General features: G+C 34.2%; 1 protein-coding gene across 1 annotated transcript in view; it reads left to right on the top strand.

The window, feature by feature from the left end:
* The window catches only part of LOC117171007, a 254157-nt gene that overhangs the window by 189172 nt on the left and 51576 nt on the right, over positions 1 to 13409 (top strand). Inside the window, exon 5 of the mRNA XM_033358052.1 lies at positions 11538 to 11773. Within this exon, the coding sequence (XP_033213943.1) occupies positions 11538 to 11773 (236 nt within the window). The remainder of the gene's footprint in view (positions 1 to 11537; positions 11774 to 13409) is intronic.

The following is a 13409-nucleotide window of genomic DNA, read 5'->3' as shown; positions in this document are numbered from 1 at the left end:
CATTTATGGAACTAATTAACTGACAGTGCGGTGCCCTTTGGAACCGATTAACTACCTCCAGCTGGATTTTCTGGGGGGCATAATGGGCTGATAACATGGTGGTTCCAAATACAAATAATTTTTTTAAATGACAATAATAAGAAATAATAATAAATTTAACTTTTGTTCAAAATTTGTCATTGATATGAAAATTCATACCTGTGACGGTCTGAATGAAAAGTCACTTTAATTTAATTTTGTTCCGACGCAGATTCGTAGACCTGGTCAGATAGTTTATTAAATGAAAGACAAGTTGCAGCCGTAGCAATCAAGCAAGGAATGAATCTGGAGCCGAGGCCCTGCTGCGACCACAATGTCCCATAATGAAATCCTACACTTTACTGCTCTTATCATATAGAAAGGGAGGGGATGATATCTATCTACTCTTCGCCTACGAAACTGCTCTATTTTAGAAGAATGCGCTTACAAAGTTTAAACATTTTGACCTATTCTTTCTAGCTTCACACCTCACCTGTTAGAGTGAATTTCTCCTGAATTTCTTTGTACTTTCATAGCTTACTTCCTTCTAAACTTGATAGGTTTACTATCTAACTTACCCTCTAAGTCAATCGTAGAAGCGCTCGCTGGTACGTATGCTACAACTTGTGGTATCACTTCGTTGTTTATCTTATTGGTTGTACAACAAAAATTAATGCAGAGGCTAGGAAGACATTTCTGAATTAATTCATAAAGTCCGCATTCATAAAGTGCAAATATTGAGGTAAGGATTAATGAAGTGTAGCCTAAGTAAGAAAGAATGTTCGTTGCCTGTTCTTTTCAAGAATGAGATCTTCTAATACTCTGTACTTTACTCAAAACATTTTCTATCTTGTCTAAAGATTTTCCGGGTGATTTTAATTCCTGGTCATTTATTTGTCCTTTTAAGAGTAGGAATTCATTTCTTACAAGATTTAAATCGGATTCCGAGAATGCAATTGTAACGTTTTTTCGGTGTGAAAAATTCTGCGTTTTTACTTTTGTTTTGCTTAATTCTAAAATAGTGTATTCGGTATGTATAATGCAGTTATCTAGATCTTTAATTAAAGTTACTCCTGTTTCTGTCTTTTCATAATTTGAATTTTCGCAGTAAATTTGTATGGTCTCCTCCTTGTTTGGAATCATAGTGACACCCTGCTCGTTTTTTAAAATGTAAAATACCGTTTGATCAATAATGATTACATTTTTCTGACATATTTTGTTGTTTATAATTATAACGCTGTTTTTTATCAGTTACGTTTCGCAGGATTTAGTTTCTTCTAGGAGATAGCTAGGATTCTTTCTTTTACAAATTTTTGTAATTTCAAGTAATTTACAGTAACTAAGATGACTTTCTCATGCAGGGATGTAAAGAGTTTTTTGGGCGTTGATCATTACATCATTTTCATTTGGGATTACGGTGATAAAATTATCCCCCTTTCGTAGTGGTATCGGAATTAAGTGATTTATTTTGTAGATTTCTTTTTGTAAAATCGTCATTTGAATTGCGTAAAAAAAATTACTATTTATCAATAAAACAGTTATTTCGGCAATATCAATCAAGTATTGATAATTTTCCTCTACTAACTGAATGCCATGCTTTCATTGTTTGCTTCTTCAAATTGTTTAAATCCCTCTATAAGTGTAGTCGGAGGTAAAATTTGGGGATGTAATATTCCGTGTTTACCGTCATTTATTGCATCGATTAATAGCGATATGTCTTCACTTAATTCTGATATAACAACGATCATGATTGTGATCTGATTAGCCATTACTATGTTTTCGATATTTTCATTAGTCTTATTGGCTAACTTGTTATAATTATCTATAATGTTTTTATTTTTTGTAAACAAGAAATCTACATCATGTGCGGCCGAATTTAAAATAGTCCTAATTAGTTTAGTTTGATTTTGTAATGACCTTTTTAACATTTTTTTTTGGGAATACAGTTGATCAAGTTCGTGGTTGATATAATCTAAATCACTTTCAAATAGTGTACCGAAAAGTGTCCTGGATATGCTTCCAATAAAATTAAAAGCTCCCCTTTTATACCGATTCTTTCCTAATAACTGACTGAGCAACAATTTTTGATTATCTAATCTTTTAATTCGGGATTTTAAGGTTTCCAGTTCAAATTGTTCTAAACATTGATTACATCGTTCGGAGACGGATCTATACAAGAGAAGTTGTTCGTATCTTTTGTCAATGCCGTGTGTGTCGACGGACGAAATGAGTCCTCCAAGGTCCTCGGCGAATATAGTGGATCCATCGAGTGAAGTGAGGGTCACGTTAGCAGATGTGATCGAGAGAAATGATAGCAGTATCCAAAGGAAATTCATTCTGAAAAAGAAACATAAAATTAACCGATGAAGCTATTGGTAGAAGGTCTTCTACCTATTAGCGTGTACAGTGTAATGCTGATCATTGTATAGAATTTCATAATCAGAGAAAGGGACGCGTTTGCATATGGTGTAAGGTACGACCCATTCACTTTCTAATTTTGTTCTTTTGCTATCATTACGCAGTAGTACTTAATCCCCTGGTTCGAAAAGAGGATTACTGATGATTGTTTTTGCATCTTGCTGCCTTTTTAATCCTTTCTGTGTTTTTTGAATGGCAGTCCTTCCCTTTTCCAAATATTCTTCATGTCTCTTTTGCCAAATGTCTAACAATTCTTGATGGGTTAACGACGTAATTGTTGCAAAGGCTGAAGGTAAATTGGCTTTTCTTCCAAATGTCATTTGAAACGGCGTTAAACCTGCACTGTCATGAACTGCGGTATTAAATGCTAAACATATTAGATTCAAATTTTGGTCCCATTTTTCTCGTTATCGGCCATGTATGTTTTTAATAAATCCTTAATTGTTCCATGGGTTCTCTCGAGGGCTCTATTGCTTTGTGGATGGAAAGCAGTTGTTTTGATGTGCTTGATTCTACAAAGATTTTCAAAATTTTGAACCAATTCCGATACAAAGTTAGCGCCCTGGTCAGTTAAAATGTGCTTTGAAGAGGAAAATATGTAAAAATATATTTGTTTCTGCTCATTGTTTCCGGTAATGGACCAACTATGTCCATCGCGATCTTCTCATTCGGCTGCGTCGGAATTTCCGGAATGACTGCTTCAACTTTAGGGCGAATTCGGGTTAATTTTTTACGTTGGCATGCCTGACATTTTTTAACGAATTCGGTTACGTCCTTCTTCATATTTTCCCATGATCTTCGTTCGCTTTGTTTCTCTTCTTCACTTAATTTTTTATCAGGTATATTACATAAAAATGTATATTCTGTGAATTTTGTCTGTAACAAAAAATTCAAAATATCTCCGATGCGTAGACGTTTCGTGATTCTTATCAAGGGATCCTCCATATGAATTTTAAGTATGTTCCAGGTTTCGTTTCTGGTGTAATCTTTAATTTTGTTGTAGAGGAGTTTGACCCATTTTCCTTCGTCATAGTTGGGTAACTGGATTCTCAACAAAGAGAAAATGTTTTGTTTTTCTAATTTTAATCCATTTCTTTCCGTTTGCGACAGGTTTTATTTTATTTACTAGGCAGGTGGTTCCTTTTCCAGTTTGTATAATCGTTTTGAATTTCCTTTTCATCCGTCGGTTCATGATTTCGCAATCTTTCAGAAATTGGTTCATTATCTTCGCCTGATAATGATGGTGTGCATCTACTTGGTTGATGTTAGCATTCTCTTCGGATTGTTCTGAAAGATTTTGATCTTGGATGGGGTGCATTCTCGAAAGCGTGTCAGCTGCCGTATTTTCCTTCGCTTTTTTATACACGACCTTGTATGTGTATGCTTCCATCTGAAATCTCCACCTCATTAACCTGGATGAGGGGTCCTTTACGTTAAAAATGCCGTGTCAAAGCCTTATGATCCGTTTATATTATGAATTGACGTCCGAGAAGATATTGACGAAGCCGCTTAACTGCCCAGACGATTGCTAATAATTCCTTTTCGGTAGTGGTGAAATTTAGCTCAGGTTCATTAAGAGTTCTTGAGATGCAACAAACTGGGTGTCCCTGTTGCGATAAAATTGCCCCCAGTTCAACGTTACTTGCGCCGGTGGTCAAAGTAAATGTGTCCTTGAAGTCGGGATATCTCAATACCGGTGCAGAGCAAAGAGCATCTTTCAACATTTTAAAACTTGTTTCGCAAGATAGCGTCGAGTTAAAGGATGATTTTTCTTTGTCAGTTCTGTTAAAGATTCAGCTATCGTACAAAAGTTTTTTAAATAAATTTTCGGTAATATCCAGCTAGTCCCAAGAAAGACATAACTTCTTTTTGATTCTCGGGTCTTTTGAAATTTTGGACGGCAGATAATTTATATGGGTATCGTTTCACTCCGTTTTCCGTGATCACCTGTCCTAGATGTTCTAATTCCGGTCGAAGAAACTCACACTTGTCTGATTGACGTTTAAGTCCAGTAGCCCGTAAACGTTCAAATTAGATAACCAGATGTTCGTTGGGTTCTTCGAGTGTGTTACCAAAGACAACAATGTCGTCCAGATAAGCAAAGCATATTTTTCCTAACTGTCCTCTTAATGCTGTGTCCATCATTCTTTGAAATGATGCTGGAGCATTTTTAAGTCCGAAAACCATGCGATTATAGTGAAAACGTCCTTCAGGTGTAGAGAATGCAGTATATTTTTTCGAGCTTTCGTCCATGGGAATTTGATAAAATCCTGAGCTCAAATCAAAAGCTGAAAAGCATTTTGCTTTGCGGCAAAATTTAACTTCCTGAAATCGATTACAAGCCTCTATTTAGGTTTTCTCGACGCGTCGCGTTTTTTCAGAACTACCCAAAGGGGTGAATTAAATGGTGAGTCCGAGGCTTCTATTATTCTCTTAGTCAACATTTCATTTACCTGATGTAAGATTTCTTCCTTGTGGCATTCCGGATGTCGTGGTTGACGTATATTAATATTTGCTTCGTCTTTCAGGATGATTTTATGTGACGCGAGACTTGTGCAGGGTAAGGGATCTCCTTGCAGTGAGAAAATTTCGTGATAAGAAATGGCTATCTTTTGAATCTGTATTCTGTGTTCATCTTCTATTTGTTCAAGCCTCAAATTTCCATTTAATAATTTCAATCTAGCATTTAATTCATTCTGCGTAATGTAAGTGACACGCTCCTCTCGTTCTTAGGCGACATTGATATACTTGTACTTTATCCCTTCATCACTTAATCTCAAGTCTGATTCGGTTTCGTTACTAACGGGAATCATAACCTGTCAATCAACAATACGGTAAATGGAATTTGGAATGTAGGGATTATCTTCTATAAGATTGTACTACTGATTTTTGTTTGTTTTCACGCTTATCATTTTTATGGTGTTTTTGAGGATAAGGATACCGTCGTACTACAAGGGATAGACCTTATCATCGAGCTGGAGGGAACTGTTTGACAAGTTGAACTGATAAGAGTACAGAAATGGTGTTCCGATGATGCCTTCCTTGGATATGGGGAAATTTTCTGGTACAATTACAAAGATATGTTCTTTCCCTTGAAACTTAAACTTGGTGAACTCGTTTGTCCGGTGCTTATCATTTCCCATTAAAAACTCTTCGTTCATTAAAATTCTCTGGTGATATTTGTTAATGCAACTTTATTTTATTAGATTTATCGATGCACCACTATCAACTAATAGTTTCACAGGTTTAGTTGCTCCGTGTAATTGTCCTCTGATAGAATATAATCTTCCAGATATTGCTGATACTCTGTCTCCGATTCCATTTCCGTTTGTTTAATATCTTCTTCTTCCGTTTCTTCTTGAAGATAATTCACATGATCCGGAGGTCGACTTGCCGAGGCTTTCGTGTGAAAAATTTTCTGTTTGGAGAAACATTGAGTTTCGGTGTATCCAGGGATTTTGCAGTGAGTTTAAAATAACTGGATTCTCTGCTGCAAAGGTATGCTGTGATATCCCAGGTGCGAGTTCAGGTCGGCACCCAGAGCAGGTACTTTGACCCAAAGTCGGACCGACTTTGGCCCGCTGTAGATCGGCAGGCAAAGTTGGGCCACCTTTTATATTTATAAGATACTTTTGTCAGCCCAACCTAAACAGCCAACATTGGCAGACAACGTGGGACCGACTGTTGGCCCAACTTTGGCCCGAACATGGACCAACCATTAGGGTAACTATAGGAAATCTTTCGTTAACGAGTAAATCCGACTACTTGTCCAACTCTGGGCCAAAATCGACCCAGATATCGGCATGAAGAGATTGAGAAAGTTCTGAAGAAGTTAGGCCGACTATTGACCCAACAATGGCCCAAAAATGGACCAACCATCGGGGTAACTACGGGACATCTTTCGTTAAGGAGTAACGCCGACTACCGGCCCAACTATAGTGTAGTGATTGTATTATATTTATTAAACTACCCATCGTATTCTCTGCTATAAGATTAGTTCTATAAAATTTAATGGATATTTTTTTCCGTGTAATTTCCATAGTTGGCCCGATTTTGGTCATGGATATTGTACCAATGGTCGGCCCAAAGTTATAATTTCGCCGTTGGGCCGACTTCTAGTAGTCATGGTTGGGCCAACCATGGTAGGATTAGCCAATTTTACTTCTTTTCGTTAACCAGACTTCGGATTGGATTGCCAATTGTTGTGCTTCTCTAACATCGCTGGGAGTTTTGCGTGAAACTCGGTCTGAAAGTTCTTCTCTTAAATTCATGATGTATTTTTCGAGAACTGTTTGCTCTTCATTTTTTATACAAATTTCTCGTTCATGCGTTAAGGGATTTTTCGACTAAGCAGCATACAAAAGTTCGTGCATTCTTTGGTTGAATCGATCATGGAAATTCTGCGTACTTTCCCCAGCTCCTTGAATTACTTGTGAGAGTTTTGTGCGATGAGTTTCTAGTGACCCGGTTGTTTCAAAATTAGTTCTAAGAGCTTTGAAAATATCATCATAACCCTGAATTGATAAGAAACGATTTATAATAGATTTTTCCGCTTCTCTTTCGATTTTTTCTGCGATGATCCAGTCTAATAAAACACCTGGATTCGAGCACTGTGATTTAATTCTTACTACAAGAGCGATGAAGAGTTCCACTCCCATATCGTCTTGTCCTTTGAATTTTTTAATTAATTTGACTACGTCTCTCGTAGGGATAATTTCTCTTGTAGGGTTGACTTCAATGGGAGTTGTTACTCTTTCGTTCGACAACTTTTGTAGAATCCTAGGAATATAAATTCTTTGCTAAAGAGCGAGTTTCTTCTTTACGAATATTTATCGCAATTTCCATGTTAGACATCCGGTCTGATAATTTTTGTAACATGCCGATTATATCTGCATTTGTAGCTACTAGGGGGGTATTTTCCGTCTTGTGAAGATGGATTTTTCTTAATTCCGTCTGCCATGGCTTCTTTCTTCTTATTATTGTGTGTTAGTAGTGTACCTAATTTTGAGTTTCCTACTTATGTTATCGGATATCGGGTGGTATATCGCGCCGCGTTATCTATTCTCTATATCGTTCGTTACAATGAAATACTCACGTACGCGTATAGTCCGTGGCGAAGTCAACCCTCTAGTCAGTAACTATTTTCTAATTTAAATTCACTATTTAAAACGAAAGTGTTACAACTTTCGCAAATATTATGAAGGAATCGATTAACGTTTTTTAACGAAATGTCTAGTTTCACGTAGTCGACTAGCCTTACGAGGTGGATCTACTCGTTCTGGTCAGCCGTGGGTTTAGAGTCCGCAAATTCTGCAATTCCAACGGTGCCAACTTGGTTGGGTGACCTCTCGCCTTTTAGTCTAATTTTCTAGACAAGGAATCATTGTGAGCCTACTTAGTTAAGTTCAGTACGTGTTTTCCTGATTTTAATTCCTGTTAAAAAAAAAAGGTCCTTATTGATACTGTTTTGAGAATGACGTATCAATCAAAAGTATCTTGGCATGGATCGCCAATTTGTGTGACGGTCTGAATGAAAAGTCACTTTAATTTAATTTTGTCCTGATACAGATTCGTAGACCTGGTCAGATAATTTATTAAATGAAAGGCAAGTCGCAGCCGTAGCGGTCAGACAAGGAATGAATCTAGAGCCGAGGCCCTGCTGCGACAGTCCCACGATGAAAGCTTACACTCTACTGCCCGTATTATATAGAAAGGGAGGGGATGATATCTATCTACTCTTCACCTGCGAAACTGCTCTCTTTTAGAAGAATGCGCTTACAAAGCTAAAACATTTTGACCTAATCTTTCTAGCTTCACATACCAACGGACTCTAGCAAATGAGGGTACGTGACTCAAAACTTAAGAAAAAAACTTTACCTAATTTATACACGGCCCCTTGTAAAAATACCTAGAGTATGTATTTTGAAAATTTATTTGCGTTCTCGGTAAATAAATATCTCAACATGTGCACATATTTGAGATTCTTTTCACTTTATGCCGAGAAGGAAATCTTATATGTATGTAAAAAAGCAACCTCGGGCAAGAAGTGAAGTATTAGTCCAAGACGACAGTAGTATGCGCACTCAAACGTAGGTCGACTCTATACGATTCTTTTCTGTCAAATAAATGTCCTATTAGGGTGAAAAATCCACACAAAGAATAAAAAAAACACTTTAGGAAAACACGATAATAATACACAGTAATCTTTCTTAAATGCGTGGTTTGGAAGTGTGTCGGCAGACATGAACAAAAGTTGTTTGTAAATTCTTAATACAAAATAAAACATTCAAATAGCTATCAATTATTTAGGTTTATTTGTTTCCAAAGTTATAAAAACATGATTTTCTGAAGATTCTTGAAAAAATTCAACAAGATTTTTTTTAAATTCAGATGTGTCAAATCAAAATTTCAAGAAAAATCCCAATCTTCAAGCAAATAGTTGTGGTTTCAAGCAAAAAACTGAATTCTCAACAAAAAATTTATATAAATTGTAGATATTTTAATTTAAACAGATTTTCATTTTTAATCAAACACAGTTGAAATCATCCAAAAAAGAATAATTTTCAACCAGTTGTATTATTAACAGAAAAAAGATTAAGTATTTTCCAAAAGAGACGAATTTTCTGCAAAACAAATGAATTTTCTAACCCGAAAATATTAATTTACAGCCAAATGCATGAATTTTATACCAAAAAGAAGAATTTTTAACTAAAATGATCAATTTTAAACAAAACAAAAATATATTTCTTAACAAAGTAGTTCAATTTTTATTCAAGAAGTTGAATTTTCAAGCAAAAATTATGAACTGTCAACGAAATGTAATAGTTTATATGCCAATCCAAAGTACTTTTATTTTAAATCAAAAACAGATCAATTCTTTAAAAAAAGGATTTTTAACAAAATAGTTGGTTTCGCAACAATAAAAGAATTCTCAACTGAGAAAATTATTTTTGTGCCAAAAATAGGAATTTTCAACAAAATAGTTACATCATGAACCAAACAGATCATTTTTAACCGAATAGTTGAATTACAGATCTAAATTACTTTTATTTTAAACTAAACAGTTGCAATTTTAATAAAAAAGATGAAATTTATACTAAAAGAGATGAATTTTCAAACCAAACAGACAATTTATGAAGAAAATGGTTTCTTGAGAAAATTTATAAAGATGTTTGAAAATTTTAGATTGAAAAAAAATATCTAGAAAATTCTGAAAAATGTTGGAAAAAAAGAAAATTTGACACAATTTTGGAAACGCTTATAAATTTTATGTTCTAAAGCTTTAAAAGTCTTGATTTTTTATCAAATATGAAATTAAAAAATATATTTTAAGATTAATTTTTCAAAATACATAATCAATTAAATGTTTTCCTGGAATCTTAAGAAAAGATGTTATTATATTAAAACCGATCAAAATACTCAAAAAGGTTAAACAATTTTATTGAAAATCTTCAAAAAGCTACATTTGGTTTCAGGTTTTTTCCTATCACCTCAAATTTTAAATTATCTTGAATTTTTTCAAAACTTCTAAAAAATCGATATATCTTCTGAAATATATTAAAGTTTTTCTAAAACTTTTGCAAATCATACAAAAATTAAAAAATTGTCTTTAAATATTCCAGATTCTTTCTTGACATATTTTGAAATCTTTAAAACATAAAAGTAATCTTTTAAATTAAAACCTAAGTGATTCTCCACAAATCTTATTGCCGCTACCGGTAATTTTTGTTGTTTTCGTACTGACAACAAAAGATTCATATATTAAGATTTTCTAAGTTGAAAAGAAAAAAAAACTGGAAAAGTAGTTCGCTATTTGACCAATCACTCTTTTGTGACTAGTCGCTCGCACTTTTTTTTATCTAAGGGTAAGCAGGAAATGTGGTACGAGGTGTGACCAATCACGCTTCTGCGACCAGTCACTGTAAATTCAGTATTTCGGATTTTCACTTAATTGAGCAGGTAAAACCAGTTCTTTCAGATGCAAAACTGGGTGAATCTAATTTTTACTGATATTTTCAGTTAAAACATGATTCAGGTGGAATAACATTTTTTTTTGGTTTTTCCCAAAAGCTAGGATTACCAGATGGGTCGGGTCTAAATCCAGGACACTTACAAAAGCTCTCCAAAAAAAGTCATCGACTTTATTTCGTTTGACCGTTTGACGATACGTAAATTGAATTGTGTGCACAGATGGGGGAAAATGTCTCGCGCACAGTTTTCACTGAAAGACCGTTGCGTTCATCTCTCCATTGGGATTTCATCAAAGAAAAAATGATCTAGCAATTGGCGTTCAAAATCATAAGATTTCTCGATAAAAATCTGGTTCTGTAAACTAGGACGTTTTCATAGTATCAAAAGAAAACCAGGACACCAGGACAGATGCGTTTTGACTAGTTAAAACTAATTTTAACTGATTTCGGGTATAAACGATGATATATATATATATATATATATATATATATACGCGCGCGCGTGTGTGTGTGAACGAATTATCTTTTTTCTTTTATTTACAGACGGTTTTCATAACTTGTTTTTCATTACTAGTTTCTAATTTTTTTCTACAAGATTGATTTATTATTTCCGTTCATTGGGATGCATTTCAGTTTGATCAAAATAATATATTTCAATATTTATTTATTTTCTTTTTTATAAAAAGCTTAAGCTCATTTGCTAATTATCGTAAGTGTATCAACTGTCCACAGCATTTTTCTCTACTCCCCTAATCAGGAAATGAGTTTCTCCCGCTCAATATCCCAGTTACGCCCAGGATATCCCTTATTTATAAGAGTATAGGCTAACGCAAGAAATCAATTTTCCTTGTCAATCATTCTTTGTTTGAAAGAAGCGAAAACCATTTTATCATCGTACAGCTCTTTTAGAGTATTATTGTTGTAGGCAATACAAATATTATACTTATCTCTATTTTTCTTATTAATAATCTTGTTCTTTTTTTACATACTCTTTGTCGGTATGAAACGGTTAAGTACATACATATTAATCATACTCAGAAAATATATGATTGATCACTAAAACTTTTTTCTCATATTTCAAGTGTACAAAATGTATAAATGTACTTTGTTCTTGTTGTAGGTACTTCGAAGACAATGGCGGTGGAAGAATCTACCTTCCCTCGTTTGATAGTACCTGCTTCCCACACGGCACTGTCTGGCGACTTGACAGTTATTATTTTAGACTTCCCATCAACAAATCCTATACAATCACAAGAGGAATTAACCGCAATACCAACGACAATAACAAGTTCTCCCATGGATGGGGATAACGAGGATTATGAATTGACCAAAAATGAGAACACAATTCAGGGTCCTTATGTTCTTAGGTTCGTAAAATTGAATTAAATTAATACTGTTTTTCATTAGTTAATAATCATGAAAGAATATTTGAAATATTTGTTTGCAGAATTTCTTTGTAAAATTTTACTAGCAGCGTCACACTCTAATTGTACACGAATTTTAAAGAAAGCATGAAACTTTGTAGATGTATTTTTCGTGTACCAAAACAAGTTTTAGAATTTGTGCCATACATTTTTTTAATATATATGTTTTTCAAAGAAAACGTTTTTTGAAAATCCCGTATTGTTGATAATAAAACTCAATAATTAACAAAATAGCGGTTGCTTTTCTGGAAATCAACTTTGTTAATATGCCAGATACGGAAAAAGACTCGAGCAAATTATTCGCTTCGACGAGTTCCAAAAAGCTTCTTCTGATTTTTCTATTTTTTGTATCGTTTTTCGAGGACATCCAAAAATATCATTTTTTCAAACAATTTTTGGAGCAAAATATCAAAAAATGAAAGAGAAGCTTCTTTGTAGAAATCTTCGAAGTGCTAAATTATTTTTGGTTAACACAGAGTATTATAAAATAAAAAATAAACTTTTTAAACGAATTTTTCGAAAAAAAACCCTTAATCTGAATCAGAAAGAAAAATTTAATCATCTGAATTGATTTAAAAACATATTGTTTAGAAATTGTTGAAAAATACAACTTTGCTTCAGAATTTGCTCCCTATTTCGATTATTTAATTAAACAAAAAACAAACTCCTTTTTGTTAATTTTAAACTTAACATTGTTGCGTGTATTTTGAAAATAATGAGTAATTTTTGACAGAATAAAAAGAAAAGATCCGCCCGCTTCGCGGGCACATTCTCGTAACGCGCTGTGCGCACGGCTCGCAAGTTTGAGCGCACCTAGGGCGCGTGACTGTAGGTTCTCGCGCTTCGCGCTCGATGATATATTTATCTCGCGCTCCGGGCTCGGTCTTTGTATATTCCTTAAACTTGCGTAAAGATTTTTTAAATCTAAAAGTCAAAACATCGACAACAGTAATTTGGTGATAGTGACTTCTTTTTTGTTAAAGCTCCTTCGGCTTTAACGAATACATTCTCAACACGTATCTCGTGCTTCGCACTAGAATTTTATCTCAACTTGTATATCATTTCCATAAAAGTATAATATTACAATTAATAACATGCTTTGATATTAAAACAGACGTAGTTTCATTGTTTCTTTTAAAAAAATGCGCATTCTTTAAAAAAATTTGTTATTAAACATTTTACTGAAACTTCTGCCGGTTTTGTAAACACTGAATTTACTCCTTTCCAATTTTATTTTTACGATTTAAATTTCAAACCGTAGCATATACGGTCTACACATCAGCCTTACCTTTTTTTAACTTCTAAGTTAAATCCCTACCTCAGTGATCCACAAAACTTTGATTAACGAGGGTTTGGGGGCGGGGGTAGGAGGCGATTAGTTTCAACCAAGAGTCAAAACTGGTTAGTGTTTTATGCTGAGAAGTTCAACCAACCTTCAGCAGCGTTGTGTTAGATGGGATTTTTGGTTCAAAATAACGTACAGCACAAATATTGAGTGATTTGCACAAAAAAAATTTGAAAAAAAGATGTTCAGATTTCTAAGAGTGTTGTCGAGCCAGATTTTTCAATTTTTCAATAT

Source organism: Belonocnema kinseyi, chromosome 4 (assembly GCF_010883055.1).
Source record: "Belonocnema kinseyi isolate 2016_QV_RU_SX_M_011 chromosome 4, B_treatae_v1, whole genome shotgun sequence".
NCBI lineage: Eukaryota > Metazoa > Arthropoda > Insecta > Hymenoptera > Cynipidae > Belonocnema > Belonocnema kinseyi.
The sequence above is the reverse complement of the archived record's forward strand: the minus strand, read 5'-3'. Positions and strand labels throughout refer to the sequence as shown.